Source organism: Uranotaenia lowii, chromosome 2, assembly GCF_029784155.1.
Source record: "Uranotaenia lowii strain MFRU-FL chromosome 2, ASM2978415v1, whole genome shotgun sequence".
NCBI lineage: Eukaryota > Metazoa > Arthropoda > Insecta > Diptera > Culicidae > Uranotaenia > Uranotaenia lowii.
In genome coordinates this window covers 290,347,722-290,370,310 of record NC_073692.1, presented here as the reverse complement: position 1 = coordinate 290,370,310, position 22,589 = coordinate 290,347,722, and the positions used below count along the sequence as shown (strand labels likewise).

Here is a 22,589-nt window from a genome sequence, read left to right as displayed (position 1 = left end):
CTTGAGTTATGTAAAAAATTATAAAAAGACCCCGCCCTCCTTTATCTCTCCTTACTGGAAAGAGGGAGGGGTCTCAAATAATCATAGGAATATTTTTCATATCCAAATACCTTCCCGTGCCAAATTTGGTTCCAATACCTTGATTAGTTTTCGAGTTATATGAAAAATTGTAAGGTAGCCCCCCTCCCCCTTCCTTTCACCCCACTGAGAAGAGGGAGGGGTACCTTATATTCATAGAAATATTCCTTGTTCCCAAATACCACCCCATTCCAAATATGATACCATTTGCTTTATGAGTTCTCGAGTTATGCAAAAAATTGTCTTTTCTGTGGGAGGCCCCTCCCCCCCTTCATGAGAGAGGGAGGGGTCTCAAACCATAATAGGAACCTTCCCCTGCCTCCAATACCCCCACCTACCAAGTTTCACGCAAATCGGTTCAGTAGTTTTCGAGTCTATAGGGAACAGACAGACAGACAGACAGACAGAAATTCATTTTTATATATATAGATTCACAAACCGTAACAACTGCTATACCCCCTCCCCCCTAAACGCGTTACGTAATATTTGAATGGTTATCCGAAATTTCACTTTAAATCATCGTTATGTGGTTGCGATGGCTGTGCGGAAAAAAAATGATACCGATTTGATTCTAAAGAGGAGCCTGAGGAAGAGATTTCAGAGAGTTTTTTCTTTTCTGCACTGATTTGAGTGTTTCGATCAAAGGCAGCGGTGCCGAGTGTTGAAAAGCCAGCACACTCGTTAACTCGCAAGCGTTCGTTTCATGAATTTTGGAATACAATACAAGTTATCAGTTGGCAGATTTTTAAAACGTTTCTAGCTCTTTAATGGTTTTTATGAACACAAAAAAAACTGTAGTTTGACTTTTAAGCTGAACAAATTTGTGTACCAAAGTTAAAATACTTTTTGCTTGAATGACCTTTAGACTAGGGTTACCATATCCCGCAATGCTAAAAAGAGTATAGGAGAGTGGGGAATCATGGGCCACTTTTTTTCGTTGTTCCATAACTTCTTTGTTATAAACGATCAAATGAAAATAAAACATGGTTTGGTTTTCTACATTTTCAAGGTATCATAAGGTATTTTTTATTTTTTTTAATAATTCTGACTGTTTGAAAAAAGCAATATTTTTTGGATTTTAAAATATGGTGGGGAATCGTGGGCCACGAAATCTAAATTGACCAAATTACATGCAAAATTTATGAGTTGACCCAAAACTATGATTTCCTAATTCATTTCGTTATTTTAAAGCAATTTCAGATGATGAAATAAAAAAGAGAGCTGTGTGTGATCGCATAGATTCCAATACCTGGCTCGTGAACGTTTTGGCAAAATGTCTTATATAGGATGGACAAAATATTTTGTATAACTCTTCATTTGGCATAAGAAAACTTTACAGATAGGAAAAACGAATTTTAAGTTCTGAATGTGTATAAAAACACCAAAATATAGGTGATTCAAGATGTGTGGCCCACGATTCCCCACAAGCTATGATTTGCAAATTGGTTGCGTTTGTGTGACTTATTGATGTTTCATCAAAAATTCCTTTTCCACGTGAAAGATCATGACAAAACTAAGATCATAAGCGTATGAGCATATTTTTGCTATGCACTTTAGGTTCCCCATCGATGAAATTAGCGAGTGTTTTTTTAATTATGTAAGTAAATTTTTCTAACTTTTTTTAGCTTGAAAAATATAATAAGCATATGATGCGTATTTCAGTCAACAATATATAGGAATATATGCTCACGCAAAGCGACGACGATGACAGTTGGTTTGAGATTTTTATCTCAACACACATCTAAGATATTAAAAGTGGCCCACGATACCCCACTCTCCCCTACAATTTAACAAAATCTAAAATAGTAGGAGTAACTCTATAAAATTAAAAAACAGAGCTATTTGAAGTCATTCAAATACTGAAAATTTGTTATTATTATTATAGTGAGCAAGCATTTCAGATTACCTGCTTTTTTCTGGTCCGTAAAATCTCCGGATTTATCCTAAATCGAAGCAAAATTCAAATCAAAACTACGTTTTTCTATACAAAGAGTTTACATAAATTGAAAATCTTGAATCTACATGAGAAAAGCCTGCATTTTTATCAGATTTGCCGAGCCCGAATACGCTCAGAAAAATTACTGGTAGGCTAAGGTATGACGTATACGATAATTATAAATTTTTTCTTATTTTTTTTTGTAATGAAAATAGAAAAGTCAGGGACTTAGTATTCTTATTTGGATTATTCGAAGAAAAAGAAGTATTTGATGTTATACTGACAAACCACACCAAACCCGATAGAATACTTGATTTCAAAAAGAGATTTTAGGCGCGTTTTTTCTTTGAACATCCAATATGTTAGATTTGTGCGCGACGAAGCATTTGAGTTTACTGCTTATGTTAACTTTTCGGAGGTTCATTGCATACTCAAAGGCGCTTATTGCGCTCACGAAAAATTAAGATTCAAAAATGTTTTCATAAATACGGGATATTTAGAAGAAGTATTGAACGTATTTGTATTTTGTATTTCTTCCATATTTCTTCTATATATAAGATGTGGTAAACGCAGTTAACATACAAGTTCATTTTTCTGATTAAATGGCTTTCATAAAAAAAGAGTACATTTCCCAAAATTTCACAAAAAGAAGAGTACGCCCATTTTTCGATCAAAAAAGAGTACATGTACTCTTAAAAAAGTACGTTAGGGTTACCACTTTAGACTGACTCTCAAAATATTATCAAAATGAAAATTGCATATAACACAACGTATGAAAGTAGCGGTATTAGATGTGGATTTATCAGAATTTTTATTGAATTTTTAGATGTTTTCTCAAAAAGAGTGTTGTCTCAGTTTTTGTATTTTTAAGCATAGTTTTATTTAATCAATTACAAATAAATGTAGGCTAAGATAAAATACCTGGATAGAACCGTTTTGTTCGTATTTTTATCATTTTTATTTTGCCTTTATTTATGAAACAGAACAGTGCTGCATAATGTTTTAACGCTCATTTATAATCACTTATATTAAATCGACTAATTGAATTAAAAAAATACAAATTTCATAAAAAAATACGTTGGCACAAGAAAGGCTGCCGTAATTCTACGTTAACTTTGCGGTCGTGTCTCAAAAACAACCTCTTCAACTTTTTTTTGTGATTGATCGGTAACAGAAAACCTACTCATACTGAGCGCTTTGGAAAGCGCGACAAAGCTGATGCCAGGTTGTTTTATAGCGCAACAAGTAGGAAATCCAATGGGAAAATTGTTGCACATTTCAGCACATTTTCGGCACAGAGATTTGCTAAATAGGCATTGGATTTTTGCAACCTCTACTATGGGTGTATGTTATGCATGAGCTGCAATAATTTTTCTGAGACATGTTTTTCGGATTTTAGATTTTGTACTGAAAATTCAACATAAATTTAGATTATTCTGAGAACCGAACCGAGTTAATGGTTTTTGTGTCAATTTATAAATTCCCTAAAAGAAATTTCCCACTGAAAAGCTTTGTCGAAGATCGTAACTTCGTATCTTATTACACAAAAAGTTATTAGGTGTTTAAACTCATGTAAACGTAACTTACACATTGTGCATAAAATCGTAGATGAATTATGAACCAAAACGAAGCTTTTTAGAACCAGGGTTTGAGAAATTCGAAAATGACCCTAAATCGACTCAGTCTAATGTACATGTCAATCTCTAAAGTATACCATACAAATAGCGAATTCCCCCTGAGTTCAGTTCAATGTGGAACAGCAAAAAGTTTTACCGGGCAACCCTATCAAGTTTTCAAGTGGGAAAATTTAATGCGGCAGGGCAGGAAGGTCTTCAAATTTCTGTACATGAATATGATTCATTATCAGTTTTCTTTATTTTCGTAAAATTTCCTCATTAACCTCATAGATATATCAGCAATTACATTAAGCATCCAATCCGGTAGACAAAGAAATATAGTAGACTGAAAAAAAGCAAAGAAAAACACTTGTGAATTGAATGTTTCTGATCGAAATCATCTAATTACAGCCGTACCTGCATCGCGTGATACCAATACCCAGTTGTTAATTGCACCTTTCCGATCATCCAAACGGCACTTCGAGTAAATCGCTGAACTTCTACGCCGAGCAGCTTCCAGAATAGCATTGAATGCCACTGAGCGCTCATGACGGTACTCACAAACAGCGGAATCACCAGCTGACACTCTACTCCGGTTCCTTTCAGTTCCTTCTGCAAGGCGTTGGTGAAGTTGATCGCAAATGCCTTCGAGGAACAGTACAGGCTGGCGAATGGAATTGCTATCAAACCGGCGCCGGAAGTTACGTTTACTACGATTCCTCGTCGTCGTCGTTTCATTTCCGGTAGAACCATGTGGCAAAGCATCACCGTCGGAATCATATTTACCGAGAATGACTGCTGAACATCCGGCAGGGGGATCTGTTCCACCGGCAGTGGATGCTCGTGAACCACACCGACATTGTTAACTGGAAAGGTTAATGCAAAAATAAAAGATGGGTAGGTATTTTTGGATCATCAAGAGCAGCGGTCAAGGAACTGGGATACAATACTGGGGTGAAAATGAAGTCCTTGGGGTTTAAAACAATACTTTTGTCAATAAAAACTTTATCTAAAGGTAAAAGTTTCTCTGCCACTTTCTGTAGGTCACACTGTATACATTTTTATGTGAAATTGCTAGGATACCAAAAGAACCGTCAGGTTTAACAGAAGCAATTTTTGAATATCGATCTAATAATAACGAACGTATTCAATTTGTATTCAAATCGGTCGGACTTATAAAAAACATTATTTTGAGCAATTGTAACGAGCATGAAAAACATCATTCCTCCAAAATTTTATGAAAAAATGTTTTCAATTATCCTTATTGTTGCCTTTTTTGTGAGATGATATTTTGAATAACTTCCGAATTATTGTTTTATTCAAAAAATATCAAGAGTAAACTTCCCAAATTTTTTCCTGCACTTATCCGGGCCAGGCAAGTCCGGTCTATTCTATCTGCAAACTATAACAAAATCAGCATTTACAATTTCAACATTTACAAGCCAAAATACAGGTATTATCCGGGAAAATTTGGAAAAATCCATGGATAGTTCAAAATATCATGAATGGAGACCTTTGATTCGTAATTTTATTTATAAAATAACATTAGCAGATTTTGACTGAAGTTTCTAAAAAAAATGTACGGGTAAAACAGGACAATTTGGGAAACGTAATCAAGGGGCTTATTATTTGAAAGATGCTAAAAGAGGCGATTTTTTTTTTTGCTTTTCGTCATGCGGTAATATCAGGGTTGTATAAAGAGGGGCCATTGGGGCAATTGCCCCGGTCACCTCGTCCTACAGTGGGGCAGGACTTATGAATGCTTGGCCAAAACCTCTTTTTGTAAGTTTCGAAAATTCATCATATATTCGTGCTTTTCAGAAACTGGACATTACACCGATCACAAATCTGTCAAACATATCTTAAAATTCGTTGTATCATACAATTTTTTACGTAGGAGAAGTTGGGGTTTGATGCTGTTGCATTTTATCGCCAAAAAAATAAAAAAATATTTTCAATACTCCACTAAACTTTTATTTCTTTAAGAAAAGAAAAACAAAAAGCATGGATGTGTTCAGGAAAATATGAAATTTATTTATTTGAGACTAGCCGACCCGGTGTGCTTTGGTACACCTTCCAAAAATAAATGTAATTTGTAAAAAAATAGATTTTTGAAAACACTTTTTTAAATCAAACCTCATCATATTTCAAAACCAACAATTTTGAAATGAGAGCTGCAGCTGGAGTTCCGAATTGCGATTCAGAGATGGTATATATTTTTAATTGAAATTTGATCTCTAAATTTGTTATTCAAGATCTGAAATTTGTACTCTGTTTTTAAAGCTTCATAAGGACTTAAATGATGTCAAAATTTATGGATTTTCCACCTTTTTTTCCCAAAGTGGGAAGTTTCGAACTTCCATAAAAACATTTGTCACATCTATTTTTAAGTTATGCCACGCAAAAAAGCTCTTTATCTTAAACTTACATGGGAGCTTCCCAATCTTTTCCAATTTTATCCCCCACTGCTTGAAGAAGGTAGGCGGATCTACCCGGCTCTAGTGTACATAAATTTCTTATTGAAAGAAAAAATATTCGCATATTGGAATTTATTGCATATTGTACTTTACGGAGATTTTGAAAACCGATCAAAAGCGTGAATCGGGACAGGTTTTTGAGTATATTTCTAATATTCTGTATTATGAGCACTTCTAGCTCCTGATTAGCTTTAGATGGTGTATTTTTTGGAGTTGGAAAAATAAGCTATAGAAATTTGAAAAAAAAAAACGATGAAAAGGATTTTTAAAAACCGTTTTTCAAACAGCTTTTTCACAGTCCTGGCCCTTCAAAGCAATTTGAATATCTCTCTATCGTCAAAATTAAGTTAAAAAAAATGTTTCGCCATATGCCAACATTAGGGGAGAATGAGGATACTTGATCCTTGGGGATACTTGATTCCTTAGCTATATCTCGAAACTGGAATGTCTTACAAAGATCAAATGTTCTAGAAAAATGTGCTAAAATGAACAAAATAACAATGCTTGTAGTTTAAAATTTTTTAACAAAATAAATGTTTGAGTAATTGAACTTTGTTTGAAAAATTTCACAAAATGTAACTTGAAGATCTTTTTTCATCGCTTCAAAATGTTCCTAACATGGCAAAATTATGTAAAAAATATTTGTTTCAATATATCAAACGTTCGAGCATAAAATGAACTTCATAATGCCATATTTTTCAAAGCAATGGAAAACTCTTAACTTTTTTCAGAAAAAGTTTTCTAAAATGTTGATTATGGGTACAATTGATCCCCTAGAGTTGGGTACAATTGATCCCCCTTCCAAACGGCATATTCTTCTTCTGAATTGATCGTTATGAGTGCTTATTACGAAATTACTAATATTTATCCAAAAACTAATATTTATCATTCAATTGTCCGAAGAAAAGAGCAAAAATCAGTGCTGATAAATATCGTTCATGGTCGTCTGACCTTAACATAGCAATCTATATCAATATCATCTCTTTGAAAATCCTGTCATAAGCGACGCGATCAGAGCATTCCATTTTTCTGTCGTCTTGTTGCTGACAGGAATCAATGTTGCATGACATTTGTATCATGCCAACACCGCTCGGTCGCGTTTATTTCTTTAAAAATAATCTCGTGATTAGTGCTATGTTTTCGAAAACGGATTTTCCGGAGGTATGTGCTCTTCATGCATCGACAGCAAGCAATAAAGATCAAGCTGTTTCCGGGACATCTCAAGAAGAAGCCTGGAATGGATAGAGTTCACCAGGCTAATTCCTGCAGACACAACCAGATCAGGTAAGGAGTGTTCGTTTTTTTTGCCAATTAAAGTCTTAGATCAAAATCTAGTTTAACAGGAATTACCGGTGGAACTAAATGTTGACCTGCAAGCATCCAAGAATATACCTCGAAACTGCACGATATATTCTGACCTAGAAAAACCAGTTTTTTTATTTCATTCAAGAAGCTTCCAGTTGATTGGGATGATAGAAACCCCACTCTAGAGTGGGTTCAACTTCTTTACCGATTGCCATTAAGCCAGAGCTTCATCCACTTCCGTCGAAATACCGGGTCTCCAGAAATGGAAGTCTCCCCCCAGTGGGCCGCCACCGTTCATTCGGGAAGAGTTCCAACATAGATCGGCACTTGCCGATCATTTACCATTTGTCGTGGTTCGTGGCGAAGCATTGCGAATAATTTTGTAATAAATAAATGAAGCATTGCGAATAATTTTGTAATAAATAAATGTTATTTATCCAATTTTCGTTTTTTTCATGTAGTTCATTGACAAATAAAAAGACCCCCCCAACTTGAATCCCCTCATTACTTTTTTTAAATTTTGGTATCTTCTATTCAATAATTATTGTTAGTATTCGTAGATTAAGCCAAAATCATACTATCTAAAACAAAGATTTTAAGTCGCATTGAATACCCAAATTTCTATAATCCAATGAAAAAAAATGTTATGGAAGGTTTACTCGACAGGCAACATAAATAAATAACCATCATGTTGGCTTGGATGTCACTCATTTACAAATGTCGCGATATCCGACGATATGTAACAGTGATATGATACATAAGTAGCATGACAGGGATATTTACGAGTATATCGATATCGCGTGACATTGTAGGTTTGATGGTTACTGTTTGCCTGCTCTGGCAAAAATAATTAATTTTCTCTTGATTATAAAAAATAGCGCCTTTAAGTATGCAATATTATTAGCGTGGAGACAAAGTTATAGATTTTTCTTCTGATGTCTGCTATAAATTGTGAAATGAGAACAAACATGACCAAAATATTTTACTCCCACGAAAATGCTTCTAGTTCATCAACAGGTTTAAGTATCGTTCTAATTTTTGGAGCATAGAAACTTGAAGTTACAAGCTGTCAGAAAATGTCAACGACGGCGAGTTGCTAAATTTTTCCAAAACGATATGGTGAAAATAAGAAAAGGGGATCAAGTATCCCCACTCTCCCCTACAGTTTGAAGTTTTCCAAAACAGCACTTGACATGGTATAAAAATTATCGATTTTCTACAGTGCAAATTTCTTTTTTTTTTAAATAAATTTCTTCAAGCAGAAAATATAAATATTTTAAAAAATATAAGCTGCACCACTAAATAAATTTTCAGCTTTTTTTATTTTCTCTTCGAAAGTCAAATATTCAAAAACGTTGGCAAAACCAAATTTATAAGTTAACATTTGTCCCGTATATTGGGGCAAGTGTAAACGCAGAGCTTATTTTCAGATGCGTCAGAGTAAATGCTTTAAAATGGATTTAGAACGTATTTCTGTTTGTTTGTTTTATCAAGTTTCATTCATATATCTGCAGTATTCCGTTTCAGTTTCAATATTCGGAATACCCCTCTTGGTCTTTCCAACATGAATTTCTTGAAAGTTCGAAGTTTGCCCTTGCCCCACTATTTAAGTTGACAGGAGGAAATATTGTTTTTAACACTTCAAGAGTATAATAAAAATTTCTCTTAAACATTTTGCTTCCAGTTGAATATTAGTTCCAAAGTCTTGCTTTTCAAAAAAGAAGCGGATCAAGAGTCTCTTTTATGCAGCTTTTGGTCAATAAAAATCAGTTTATTTCACCGATACCTTTCACTTATGCACACGTCAGTCCTATCTTATTTAATTTAAAGAAAAGGCTCTTGATCAGTTCATGTAACGGAACGAATTTTTTATCTTCTTATCTTTTTCAGTTATGTACATTTTTACATGTTCAACAAAATGTTTCCCATCTACCTCTATAGATAACATCTTATTCATATTTCTGTTATCAACATGATTTAAAAATAACCTTGTAGGCGAAATGGGTTAAGAAATTGTATGTAAATTCTTTACTTTCTGTTTTTTTTTAATTGTCCTCAAAGTGTCATACCATTATTTCATAAGCATCAGAACTAAAATTATATTTTTTAGATAACAAATGCTACCTACATTAACACGAACTGAATGTGGAAGTATTTTTTGCAAATCTTTCAATTGCTTTTGATTCGATTGATAAAATACCAATCCGTGTCACATCTAAGCGTCATTTATTTCCATGTGCTGTGTACAATTAAGCAAGAAAAACCATATCTAGGTTGCATATCGCCCCCACGTGCATAAGAAACAGCCCCCACGTGGCTGAGAAACAGGCACCTTATTGTTAAAAATTTCCAGCGATCAATGAATAGTAGATATGCTTTGGTTACTATCCACTTGCGACGACGTTTGGCGTTTGCGACAGATTTTGGCAAAAATAATGCATATGTTTTATTCGATCGGCAAAATGTCGATCTGGATCACATCTAGGCGTCATTCATTACAATATGCTGTACAAATGAGCTTGGAATCAAGTAGAAAAAAAATCACATCAAGGCTTCATATCGCCACCACGTGCATTGAAAATGTGCTTGGTTGAGAAATACGCGCCAAAATATTCCCACTGATCAGTATGCTATGCCATGGTTACTATCCTCTCGCGACGTTGGCTCGCGACGCCTCGACCACGGAGACGAATAACAACCACCCAAAGGAAAAAAATCTCGAGAATATGGATGTCATGACTTTAATTTGATTCGAAAAACTACAAATTTTGTATGGGAGCCCCCCCCTTCCTTAAGTCGGATGGGGTTTTAACTATTATAGAAACCATCTCCGGCCCCAAAAATCCTCAGACGCCAATTTTGACGCGATCATCGTTCAGTAGTTTCCGAGTCTATAGGAAACAGACAGACAGTCAAACATTCATTTTTATATATAAAGATGAAGAAAGAATAAAAATCCTAATTTTTTTTTCGAGCACAAACGTATAACGTTAGAAAATTACGAATTTTGATCATAATCGGACATCTGGAAAACATGTTACCCACAAGACCCCACTCTCATTCCTACTCAAACATTTGAATGGAAATCTCAGCTATCCAACAAAACAAAAACTAATTGCCACTTTTTGCTAATTTAAAAGTGATTCACGTTTTAGTGGAACATGTTTTCAAAGGTTTTTTTTTATTTTCAGGCAACCAGATAAGATTCTTTGGAATATATACTTTCCATAACCTTCTCAAAACCTTTTCGGTCAGATGTATATCTTAGCTTAGCTTGATTGACTACTCACATCCACCCTAAATCATTGAACCCGAAATGCAACCAGAGAAATGTTCAAGACCAATATTTTTTAATGACCAAAGCAAACTTGGTTGATGTTTTTTTGTTTTTTCAATTATGGGAATCTTTACAAAACACACACATTTCGAAATCCATGATCGCAGGCGTGGCTCAGTAGAATGAATTCCACATCGCCAATGGTTGCTACTCCGTGATTGACCGAGGCCATCAATTTTGCCCAGAGGTCAAAAGAATGGTGTCTGGGATTGACAGCACATTCGCAATGAACAAAATTGATGCTCTCTCTTTAAACATCAATAACGGCGCCGGCCACGTCCTAGTAGTCAATAGATAGATTTTGAAAAATAGAGAAAGGGATAAAAGAACAATGTTATGCTTTAGGACCGAGGTCACCTCTGCATCCTAGCAAATAATTATTTTTGGAGGACGGGTAAAGGGATATGATCAGGAGACACTTTTGACTAGTGTAAAGATCCGGCAAAACAATGGAAATTAACTTACGTACCTATAGATTTTTAAAAGAATAACAAACCGTTACCAAACTTCAAATGTTTCTTTATTATTTGCAATCTTATTTACACAAACGGATGAGTTGATTTTTTGTATTATTAAATAAATCAGAAATAAAATAACAGAAGGAATTTTAGTATTTATCATACAACTCATTGTGTTTTATTATCTTATGAAACTAACCAAAACGCATAGGATTTGAAAAAAAAAATAGTTTACATTACCAATAGGATGTTTCAATTTATAGTCTTCAAATTTTTACTTTAAACCGAGACTCCATTACTGTTGTGGATTGGCATAACAAATTTAAAAAAGATTTTTATTCCAATCGACTTAAATCAGGCAGTGATTTTTACTTCCACAATGATTGCCAACATTAAGAATCATATGATGAAAGAGATTTGCTGATCGATAAAGAATAATGTACTTATTGAAAATCGTTGAAAGATGATGATAAACAAGAACCCTTGTGAAATCGACGGGTTTTAATTATACGAATGAATCGTTGCATGTCACAAACTTGAATTTCACTTTTCCCTTCTCTCGCTATTTCTCAATAAACTATTATGAAGCTCCAATGTCTCTGTTATGCATCATAAAGGTTACAAATTATTATTAATTTTTTTGTCAAGCTGGGCTGTGAAAAGGTCGAACTTCAACTTCTTAGTTAACTAAAAATTTAACCATCATTCTTTGAGAGTCTAAATTAAATGGATATCTATCTGTTCTTCTTAAGATTTTCTAAAGATTTAAGTTTAATTTTTTAACAAGGTTATTTTATATGATAATCTGAATTTTTGTAACAAATCTTTCATTTCATACTTTAAAATATTTTTTTCTCGAAAAGGTGTTTGATGTTAACTTATTTCCTTAATTTCATGTAACGTTGGACTTAACATGTTCTAGGATTAATAATATTACAACCAATCTGTACAGTCTGTACTTGTTGGTAAATGTATATGTTAATCCAAAGCTTGGTGTAATGTTAAATTTTAATTTACGGTTCAAAAAAGACATAACGAAATCTTCAAATTTTTATGCAAAGATCCGATAGTATAAGAATTAATCATTATTGTACGTGAAATTGAGAAAGTCTCAATTTTGTTAATTTCATGTTTTAAATTTTTATTATTTTGCTTATTTAGTGCGAGTTTATATTTAGGTAAAATTAAAACAGTGGATACTTTAATGAATACGATCTGGCGATTGTAGGGCAAACGGGAATATTAGCTGCTATGATAGGTCGAACGCTTTTAAATTTGATCGCACGCTAGCCCATCTTAATTTTCGATGAAATTTTAAATTTGTGTTCCAATGATTATGTTTCCTTCCATTTATGTGCATTACAAATGGTAAACTAGACCTCAAATGATTTGTAGAAACTGGTAGACTCCTCTGATGGACATGAAAATTTCAATAGAAATCACTGCTTTGGGCAGAGTTGATACAGGTAAATAAGTTGCTTTGTTATGATCTGCATTCGATCTGGGGCAGGAAGTTTGCTTTCTCGACCCACATTTTCCAGAATATGGTTTTTCGTGGTAGTTTGCCAAAACATTTTCTCCACGTTTATAATGACTTGATTTTGATTTCGATTACTTTTTTTCCACTTAAACAAAAAAAAAAAAAAAAAAAAAAAAAAAAAAAAAAAAAAAAAAAATTAACGAACGATTTATTTATTATTACATGAAATCTCCTGTAAAAAAGTTGTACACTAAAAATAAATGTCACGTACTTAGTCATGTTTTCGACCTATAAAATTACGGTAAATGTCCTGCTCCTTTTTGTAACAGAACATTTGCGTAATTTTACAGGAAATGATTTTTGCTGTGTACCTCTTTTTATAGAAGTCTCTTCATCATTCGTTCAAAAGAAAAAAACTAGATCTTCTTGTTTTACTCAAAAACAAAATAGAAATTATTTACACACTGAATGTTTGGATATATACAAAAACAATGCAACCATGTTTTACTGCTGTCATATTTAGCCACAGCCTACTTGATTTATTAGATACTTATATAAGGAACCAATATGAGTTAATGGCTGATTTACCAGAACTTATTTGTTCTGTTACTGAGCTCTGACGTCGTGCACGTGTTTTTTTATTGGTTTGAAGAAAGTTTGGATGATTTTTTCTAAAGTTTTGTTTTGAAGTGGCCAACCCAACTTTAGTTCGGTTTGTTTGCTGAATTCTCAATGCTATGCATAAATTTCTTATTTAATTTATATGGAAACATTCGTTTCATAGATTGAAAGAGTTTTAAGCCATCATAATAAACGATATGTCGTACCTCGAAATCCTCAGAAGTCATATTTGATTCAATTTGCGTAATTTGTTCCTTGTCAAGTTTCTACCTGTTGTTAGATCTTTTGTGGTTGCTTGATTCGTTTAAAGCAATGTAGAAATTGTGTACCATTTCTATGAGATCTACTTCTTGCAGAAAAGAGATGTGTCTTAAACTAGCGTTTAAATAACATGAATTTCTCCTTTACATATTTGGATCCATTTTCATTATGAATTAAGGATTTGTGCAGATATACAGGAAACATTGGTATGGGAGCCCCCCATTCTTGTGAGGGAAGAGATTTTAAAAAATCATTTAACTTTTATACGATCCTAAAAACTCGTACATGAAAACTTTCACGCCGATTGATTGAGTTGCTTCCAAGTTAATAAGGGAAATCGTCTAAACAAAGTAATCTAGATCAAATTTCACAAAACCTAGATGAAAAAAGTTACATCTAGTTAAAGATTTTGATCAGATGAACAACTTTTTAGAAGACTTCAAACCAGTAGGATTCGATTTGAAAAAGTTTTGAGGTTTTTACCATCCATTAGTCTGGTTTGCCTCACTGTGCGTCCTAGGGGGCCCCCGAGTAAAAAAAACATGAAATAACTTTAATCATACCAAGGACGAAAAATCTGAGAAACGAAATTGAAACCAGAAAATCGGAATTTAAACGTTTAGTATATCAGCTAGGGGGGCCCTTTTGAATAATGTCTCGAATAGCTTCCCTCGAATACAAAATAAGGGGGCCACCTAGAGTGATTATTGCAGAATTTTTCTGGCATTTATGAAGGCTGAGCAAATCAGGACCATTTTTTTTTATAAAACTTGGTTCAATCTCAGCATATGATTTGGATTTTTGTAAAAACAAAATTCGAAAAAATCTAGGCAGAATTCATTGAATATAAGAAAACAAAATCAAGAATGAAGTGAGGAACAATACAACAAATTTCATTATTATTATAATTATTCATTATAATGATTAAAGAAGTATATAGACTTGCTTAATAAACATGTTATGAACTTACAACATAAGGTTGGACACCCAAAACTTGTATCTGAAATCTGAATTTGAAATCATAATCTAAAATCTGAAATCTGAATCAGAAATCTGAATCTGAAATCTGAATCTGAATTTGAAATCATAATTCAAAATCTGAAATCTGAATCTGAAATCTGAATCTGAAATCTGAATCTGAAATCTGAATCTGAAATCTGAATCTGAAATCTGAATCTGAAATCTGAATCTGAAATCTGAATCTGAAATCTGAATCTGAAATCTGAATCTGAAATCTGAATCTGAAATCTGAATCTGAAATCTGAATCTGAAATCTGCATCTGAAATCTGAATCTGAAATCTGAATCTGAAATCTGAATCTGAAATCTGAATCTGAAATCTGAATCTGAAATCTGAATCTGAAATCTGAATCTGAAATCTGAATCTGAAATCTGAATCTGAAATCTGAATCTGAAATCTGAATCTGAAATCTGAATCTGAAATCTGAATCTGAAATCTGAATCTGAAATCTGAATCTGAAATCTGAATCTGAAATCTGAATCTGAAATCTGAATCTGAAATCTGAATCTGAAATCTGAATCTGAAATCTGAATCTGAAATCTGAATCTGAAATCTGAATCTGAAATCTGAATCTGAAATCTGAATCTGAAATCTGAATCTGAAATCTGAATCTGAAATCTGAATCTGAAATCTGAATCTGAAATCTGAATCTGAAATCTGAATCTGAAATCTGAATCTGAAATCTGAATCTGAAATCTGAATCTGAAATCTGAATCTGAAATCTGAATCTGAAATCTGAATCTGAAATCTGAATCTGAAATCTGAATCTGAAATCTGAATCTGAAATCTGAATCTGAAATCTGAATCTGAAATCTGAATCTGAAATCTGAATCTGAAATCTGAATCTGCAATCTGAATCTGAAATCTGAATCTGAAATCTGAATCTGAAATCTGAATCTGAAATCTGAATCTGAAATCTGAATCTGAAATCTGAATCTGAAATCTGAATCTGAAATCTGAATCTGAAATCTGAATCTGAAATCTGAATCTGAAATCTGAATCTGAAATCTGAATCTGAAATCTGAATCTGAAATCTGAATCTGAAATCTGAATCTGAAATCTGAATCTGAAATCTGAATCTGAAATCTGAATCTGAAATCTGAATCTGAAATCTGAATCTGAAATCTGAATCTGAAATCTGAATCTGAAATCTGAATCTGAAATCTGAATCTGAAATCTGAATCTGAAATCTGAATCTGAAATCTGAATCTGAAATCTGAATCTGAAATCTGAATCTGAAATCTGAATCTGAAATCTGAATCTGAAATCTGAATCTGAAATCTGAATCTGAAATCTGAATCTGAAATATGAATCTGAAATCTGAATCTGAAATCTGAATCTGAAATCTGAATCTGAAATCTGAATCTGAAATCTGAATCTGAAATCTGAATCTGAAATCTGAATCTGAAATCTGAATCTGAAATCTGAAATCTGAATCTGAAATCTGAATCTGAAATCTGAATCTGAAATCTGAATCTGAAATCTGAATCTGAAATCTGAATCTAAAATCTGAATCTGAAATCTGAATCTGAAATCTGAATCTGAAATCTGAATCTGAAATCTGAATCTGAAATCTGAAATCTGAATCTGAAATCTGAAATCTGAAATCTGAATCTGAAATCTGAATCTGAAATCTGAATCTGAAATCTGAATCTGAAATCTGAATCTGAAATCTGAATCTGAAATCTGAATCTAAAATCTGAATCTGAAATCTGAATCTGAAATCTGAATCTGAAATCTGAAATCTGATTCTGAAATCTGAATCTGAAATCTGAATCTGAAATCTGAATCTGAAATCTGAATCTGAATTCTGAATCTGAATCTGAATCTGAAATCTGAATCTGAAATCTGAATCTGAAATCTGAATCTGAAATCTGAATCTGAAATCTGAATCTGAAATCTGAATCTGAAATCTGAATCTGAAATTTGAATCTGAAATCTGAATCTGAAATCTGAATCTGAAATCTGAAATCTGAATCTGAAATCTGAATCTGAAATCTGAATCTGAAATCTGAATCTGAAATCTGAATCTGAAATCTGAATCTGAAATCTGAATCTGAAATCTGAATCTGAAATCTGAATCTGAAATCTGAATCTGAAATCTGAATCTGAAATCTGAATCTGAAATCTGAATCTGAAATCTGAATCTGAAATCTGAATCTGAAATCTGAATCTGAAATCTGAATCTGAAATCTGAATCTGAAATCTGAATCTGAAATCTGAATCTGAAATCTGAATCTGAAATCTGAATCTGAAATCTGAATCTGAAATCTGAATCTGAAATCTGAATCTGAAATCTGAATCTGAAATCTGAATCTGAAATCTGAATCTGAAATCTGAATCTGAAATCTGAATCTGAAATCTGAATCTGAAATCTGAATCTGAAATCTGAATCTGAAATCTGAATCTGAAATCTGAATCTGAAATCTGAATCTGAAATCTGAATCTGAAATCTGAATCTGAAATCTGAATCTGAAATCTGAAATCTGAAATCTGAATCTGAAATCTGAATCTAAAATCTGAATCTGAAATCTGAATCTGAAATCTGAATCTGAAATCTGAATCTGAAATCTGAATCTGAAATCTGAATCTGAAATCTGAATCTGAAATCTGAATCTGAAATCTGAATCTGAAATCTGAATCTGAAATCTGAATCTGAAATCTGAATCTGAAATCTGAATCTGAAATCTGAATCTGAAATCTGAATCTGAAATCTGAATCTGAAATCTGAATCTGAAATCTGAATCTGAAATCTGAATCTGAAATCTGAATCTGAAATCTGAAATCTGAATCTGAAATCTGAATCTGAAATCGGAATCTGAAATCTGAATCTGAAATCTGAATCTGAAATCTGAATCTGAAATCTGAATCTGAAATCTGAATCTGAAATCTGAATCTGAAATCTGAATCTGAAATCTGAATCTGAAATCTGAATCTGAAATCTGAATCTGAAATCTGAATCTGAAATCTGAATCTGAAATCTGAATCTGAAATCTGAATCTGAAATCTGAATCTGAAATCTGAATCTGAAATCTGAATCTGAAATCTGAATCTGAAATCTGAATCTGAAATCTGAATCTGAAATCTGAATCTGAAATCTGAATCTGAAATCTGAATCTGAAATCTGAATCTGAAATCTGAATCTGAAATCTGAATCTGAAATCTGAATCTGAAATCTGAATCTGAAATCTGAATCTGAAATCTGAATCTGAAATCTGAATCTGAAATCTGAATCTGAAATCTGAATCTGAAATCTGAATCTGAAATCTGAATCTGAAATCTGAATCTGAAATCTGAATCTGAAATCTGAATCTGAAATCTGAATCTGAAATCTGAATCTGAAATCTGAATCTGAAATCTGAATCTGAAATCTGAATCTGAAATCTGAATCTGAAATCTGAATCTGAAATCTGAATCTGAAATCTGAATCTGAAATCTGAATCTGAAATCTGAATCTGAAATCTGAATCTGAAATCTGAATCTGAAATCTGAATCTGAAATCTGAATCTGAAATCTGAATCTGAAATCTGAATCTGAAATCTGAATCTGAAATCTGAATCTGAAATCTGAATCTGAAATCTGAATCTGAAATCTGAATCTGAAATCTGAATCTGAAATCTGAATCTGAAATCTGAATCTGAAATCTGAATTTGAAATCTGAAATCTGAATCTGAAATCTGAATCTGAAATCTGAATCTGAAATCTGAATCTGAAATCTGAATCTGAAATCTGAATCTGAAATCTGAATCTGAAATCTGAATCTGAAATCTGAATCTGAAATCTGAATCTGAAATCTGAATCTGAAATCTGAATCTGAAATCTGAATCTGAAATCTGAATCTGAAATCTGAATCTGAAATCTGAATCTGAAATCTGAATCTGAAATCTGAATCTGAAATCTGAATCTGAAATCTGAATCTGAAATCTGAATCTGAAATCTGAATCTGAAATCTGAATCTGAAATCTGAATCTGAAATCTGAATCTGAAATCTGAATCTGAAATCTGAATCTGAAATCTGAATCTGAAATCTGAATCTGAAATCTGAATCTGAAATCTGAATCTGAAATCTGAATCTGAAATCTGAATCTGAAATCTGAATCTGAAATCTGAATCTGAAATCTGAAATCTGAATCTGAAATCTGAATCTGAAATCTGAATCTGAAATCTGAATCTGAAATCTGAATCTGAAATCTGAATCTGAAATCTGAATCTGAAATCTGAATCTGAAATCTGAATCTGAAATCTGAATCTGAAATCTGAATCTGAAATCTGAATCTGAAATCTGAATCTGAAATCTGAATCTGAAATCTGAATCTGAAATCTGAATCTGAAATCTGAATCTGAAATCTGAATCTGAAATCTGAATCTGAAATCTGAATCTGAAATCTGAATCTGAAATCTGAAACTGTAATCTGAATCTGAAAACTGAATCTGAAATCTGAATCTGAAATCTGAATCTGAAATCTGAATCTGAAATCTGAATCTGAAATCTGAATCTGAAATCTGAATCTGAAATTTGAATCTGAAATCTGAATCTGAAATCTGAATCTGAAATCTGAAATCTGAATCTGAAATCTGAATCTGAAATCTGAATCTGAAATCTGAATCTGAAATCTGAATCTGAAATCTGAATCTGAAATCTGAATCTGAAATCTGAATCTGAAATCTGAATCTGAAATCTGAATCTGAAATCTGAATCTGAAATCTGAATCTGAAATCTGAATCTGAAATCTGAATCTGAAATCTGAATCTGAAATCTGAATCTGAAATCTGAATCTGAAATCTGAATCTGAAATCTGAATCTGAAATCTGAATCTGAAATCTGAATCTGAAATCTGAATCTGAAATCTGAATCTGAAATCTGAATCTGAAATCTGAATCTGAAATCTGAATCTGAAATCTGAATCTGAAATCTGAATCTGAAATCTGAATCTGAAATCTGAATCTGAAATCTGAATCTGAAATCTGAATCTGAAATCTGAATCTGAAATCTGAATCTGAAATCTGAATCTGAAATCTGAATCTGAAATCTGAATCTGAAATCTGAATCTGAAATCTGAATCTGAAATCTGAATCTGAAATCTGAATCTGAAATCTGAATCTGAAATCTGAATCTGAAATCTGAATCTGAAATCTGAATCTGAAATCTGAATCTGAAATCTGAATCTGAAATCTGAATCTGAAATCTGAATCTGAAATCTGAATCTGAAATCTGAATCTGAAATCTGAATCTGAAATCTGAATCTGAAATCTGAATCTGAAATCTGAAATCTGAATCTGAAATCTGAATCTGAAATCTGAATCTGAAATCTGAATCTGAAATCTGAATCTGAAATCAGAATCTGACATCTGAATCTGAAATCTGAATCTGAAATTTGAAATTTGGCATGCGACCTTCTGAAATCTTAATCTCAAATCAAACCTTGACTATGGCTCAGTTTTGACGGCGAAATTTGTGCGATTTGTCAAATAATAGTAAAATTTTCCTTTTTTTTAATCGCTAACCAGTTTTGGATAACAACGATTAGAAAACTTTAATGGGAATTTAACTTTTTATTGGAAGGAAAATAATTTATTTGTTATTATTAATTTAATGTCAGATTGAAAACAGCAGAAAACTTTACAAAGACATTTGCTAAAAACACCATTCCAAATCCCTTCAGGAACATTGTTTGAAAACTTATGAGAAATAAATGGATCTCACCTAAAATTCCGACTTCCAATCCGGTGATGGCTTCTCGTATTTTGTCGTACACTTGATAGCCGTGAGAAAAATCAATCGCCAACAGCCGCACCTCAACGGAACTTTTGGCTCGGATTTGTTTCGCGACCTCCTCCAATTTTTCTGGGGTTCTCGAAATCAGAAAAACATTCATTCCGGCTTCTGCCAAATTCTTGGCGTACTCCTTCCCTATGCCATCGGAACTTCCGGTTATCACTTGGGGGGTCAAAAATAAGAACACTCATCAGTTTTGTGCAATTATTCGTTGTGGAATTGGTCCTCACCAGCCCATTTTCCGTACCGGTCACTGAGCGCTTTCTTTTCGGAAGTAAGCACATTCCAAATCAAATGTATGGGGGACTTGAGAACCGAATACAGCAGGTTTGCTAAGCTCAGAGCCCCGATCAGGGTCAGCCAGCTTACTAGAACACTGTCGACTGGGAACATGTCAGCGCGCAACTAAACTGAGACTGAGCGCAGCATTTCGTGATTACATTATGACACCTTACAAGATTCATTGAATTCGAATTATAATAAGCTATTCCTATACTTGACCCGTGCCCGTTGTAGCTTTTTACTCTCCCATGTAGGAAGAGAGCAGGTGAACGCCAGCTGCCAATCAGCAATTTGCTATGGGAACAAATTTCTCAGGTGGCTCCTACAGCTCCAATAACTTTGATCAGGTTTTTTTTTCTAGTTGATATGCAGAAACTAAATATAGGGCGTCAATCTAAGTTGAGCGCGATGCATTTCAAGCTTTGTGCAATTCCATCAATATCTTTATCGACAGTCGGTTTCATTTGTTATCTTTGCTTTTCTATTCAAGCAAACACATTCGAGCTTATAGCTTAGTTTTGTTTAAATCCAGAGATTAAAACAAAACTTAAGAACTTTTTCTTCTTTCTTCGTAGGAGTTGCAACAGCTCCAAAAAGTTGGGCCAGTGACTATGACTAATGCCCAACTGAAAAGTTAAAGCTGAGTATTTATCTTCTATTCCCGATCAGGTTGACAAAACTTTAACTGAATGTAGTAGACTTGAAATGACTTCCTCGGACTTGATTCGTGTTAATTTGGCAGATAAGTTGAGGTGAATGATTTCTGAAGTACTAATTAATATTTGAGTGATAAGCTTATTGCAGGTTTTCGATTCCTATTTGCAGCTGAAGTATACACAGCTTGTAATCATCGGATTGTCAGATGAGCGATGAGGCGCGTGCAGCTTCTAAAAGCTAGTCCACACTAAAGCTTAGTTCATTTAGAAACGGGACACTCTGTCTTTTGCTGATTACTCATTTCCCAGTTATCAGAAATACAAAATTTTATAAAAGAAAAGACATACACCGTCTTAGCCGATTATGGCTTTACGAGTGAATAAATGACGTGGACAACTTAAGATTAACATTTAACATCCAGTACCGAGATGGGAATCGAACCCATGCCATCAGTGGACCTAGCGATTACCGTCTACCACGCTAACCACTCGACCACCGAGACGTACCAATTTTAACAGCATTTCGTTGCCTGTAAAACGTACTAGCCGATCTATTTTTTTTTTAATTTTATAATTACAGCTTTTTCGAGATATTCATGATTTGAGAAATTTGCTATAGCAATAAAGAAATTTATATACATATTGGAGATCCTGTAGAGCAAAAAAAAGTATAAACTTAAGGCTAAATCCTAAAAACTAACTTCATTGTTAAGAGAACGAATCTCTGTGATGGAAGACTGCATCCATTTTCCTTTGAAGTTAGAGATGATTTTGTTGGCCATCTCTTCGATAGATTCAATGCCCGCAATCCGATGAAGATCTTTGGTGCTGTGCCAAGGTGGAAGCCGCAAAATCATTTTCAGAACCTTGTTCTGAATCCTCTGGATGGTTTTCTTCCACGTAGCGCGGATTTCCTGTTAAAGAGAGAATAAAGAGATTGAGTGTATTTATTACATTTAGATTGAATATCTTCAATGGGATTTTTAAAAGTAAGACTCCGATCAAGTGTGAGTCCCAAGTTCTTCACGTGATAAGACCATTTTAATGAAACCCCATTAATAGTTATGGAATGATTTTCATTACGTTTTAAAAATTCAGCGCTTTGCTTATGGGGAAATAAAATAAGTTTAGTTATGGAAGCGTTAGAAGAAATTTTCCACAATTTCAGGTAATTCAGAAAGGAATTTAAATTTTATTGCAATCTACTGCGTACCACCCGTAAATTTCGACCTTTGGCTGAAAACAAAGTATCATCAGCAAATAATCTTCTACCTTTTCCTTCTGGT

The 22,589-nt window shown here is 33.4% G+C and overlaps 1 protein-coding gene and 1 long non-coding RNA gene across 2 annotated transcripts; one reads left to right on the top strand and one right to left on the bottom strand.

Moving 5' to 3' along the window:
• Window positions 1-3,869: 3,869 nt before the first annotated feature.
• Window positions 3,870-20,770, bottom strand: LOC129748481 (very-long-chain 3-oxoacyl-CoA reductase-like). Its single transcript, XM_055743122.1, has 4 exons — window positions 20,596-20,770; window positions 20,294-20,527; window positions 4,048-4,496; window positions 3,870-3,976 (listed from the first exon to the last, which is right to left on the bottom strand). The coding sequence occupies exons 1-4, from the start codon at window positions 20,756-20,758 to the stop codon at window positions 3,878-3,880; spliced, it is 945 nt and encodes a 314-aa protein (XP_055599097.1). The 5' UTR covers window positions 20,759-20,770; the 3' UTR covers window positions 3,870-3,877.
• Window positions 7,174-7,853, top strand: LOC129748483 (uncharacterized). Its single transcript, XR_008737742.1, has 2 exons — window positions 7,174-7,391; window positions 7,443-7,853. It is a non-coding gene; the product is annotated as an uncharacterized LOC129748483 (long non-coding RNA).
• Window positions 20,771-22,589: the final 1,819 nt, after the last annotated feature.

Coding starts and splice junctions, on each gene's coding strand:
- LOC129748481 (XM_055743122.1), bottom strand. CDS start 20,758: ATGTTCCCAGTCGACAGTGTTCTAGTAAGCTGGCTGACCCTGATCGGG. Junction 20,528..20,595: donor CCGGTACGGAAAATGGGCTG/GTGAGGACCAAT, acceptor TGACCCCCCAAG/TGATAACCGGAAGTTCCGAT. Junction 3,977..4,047: donor ATTGGTATCACGCGATGCAG/GTACGGCTGTAA, acceptor GCTTTTTTTCAG/TCTACTATATTTCTTTGTCT.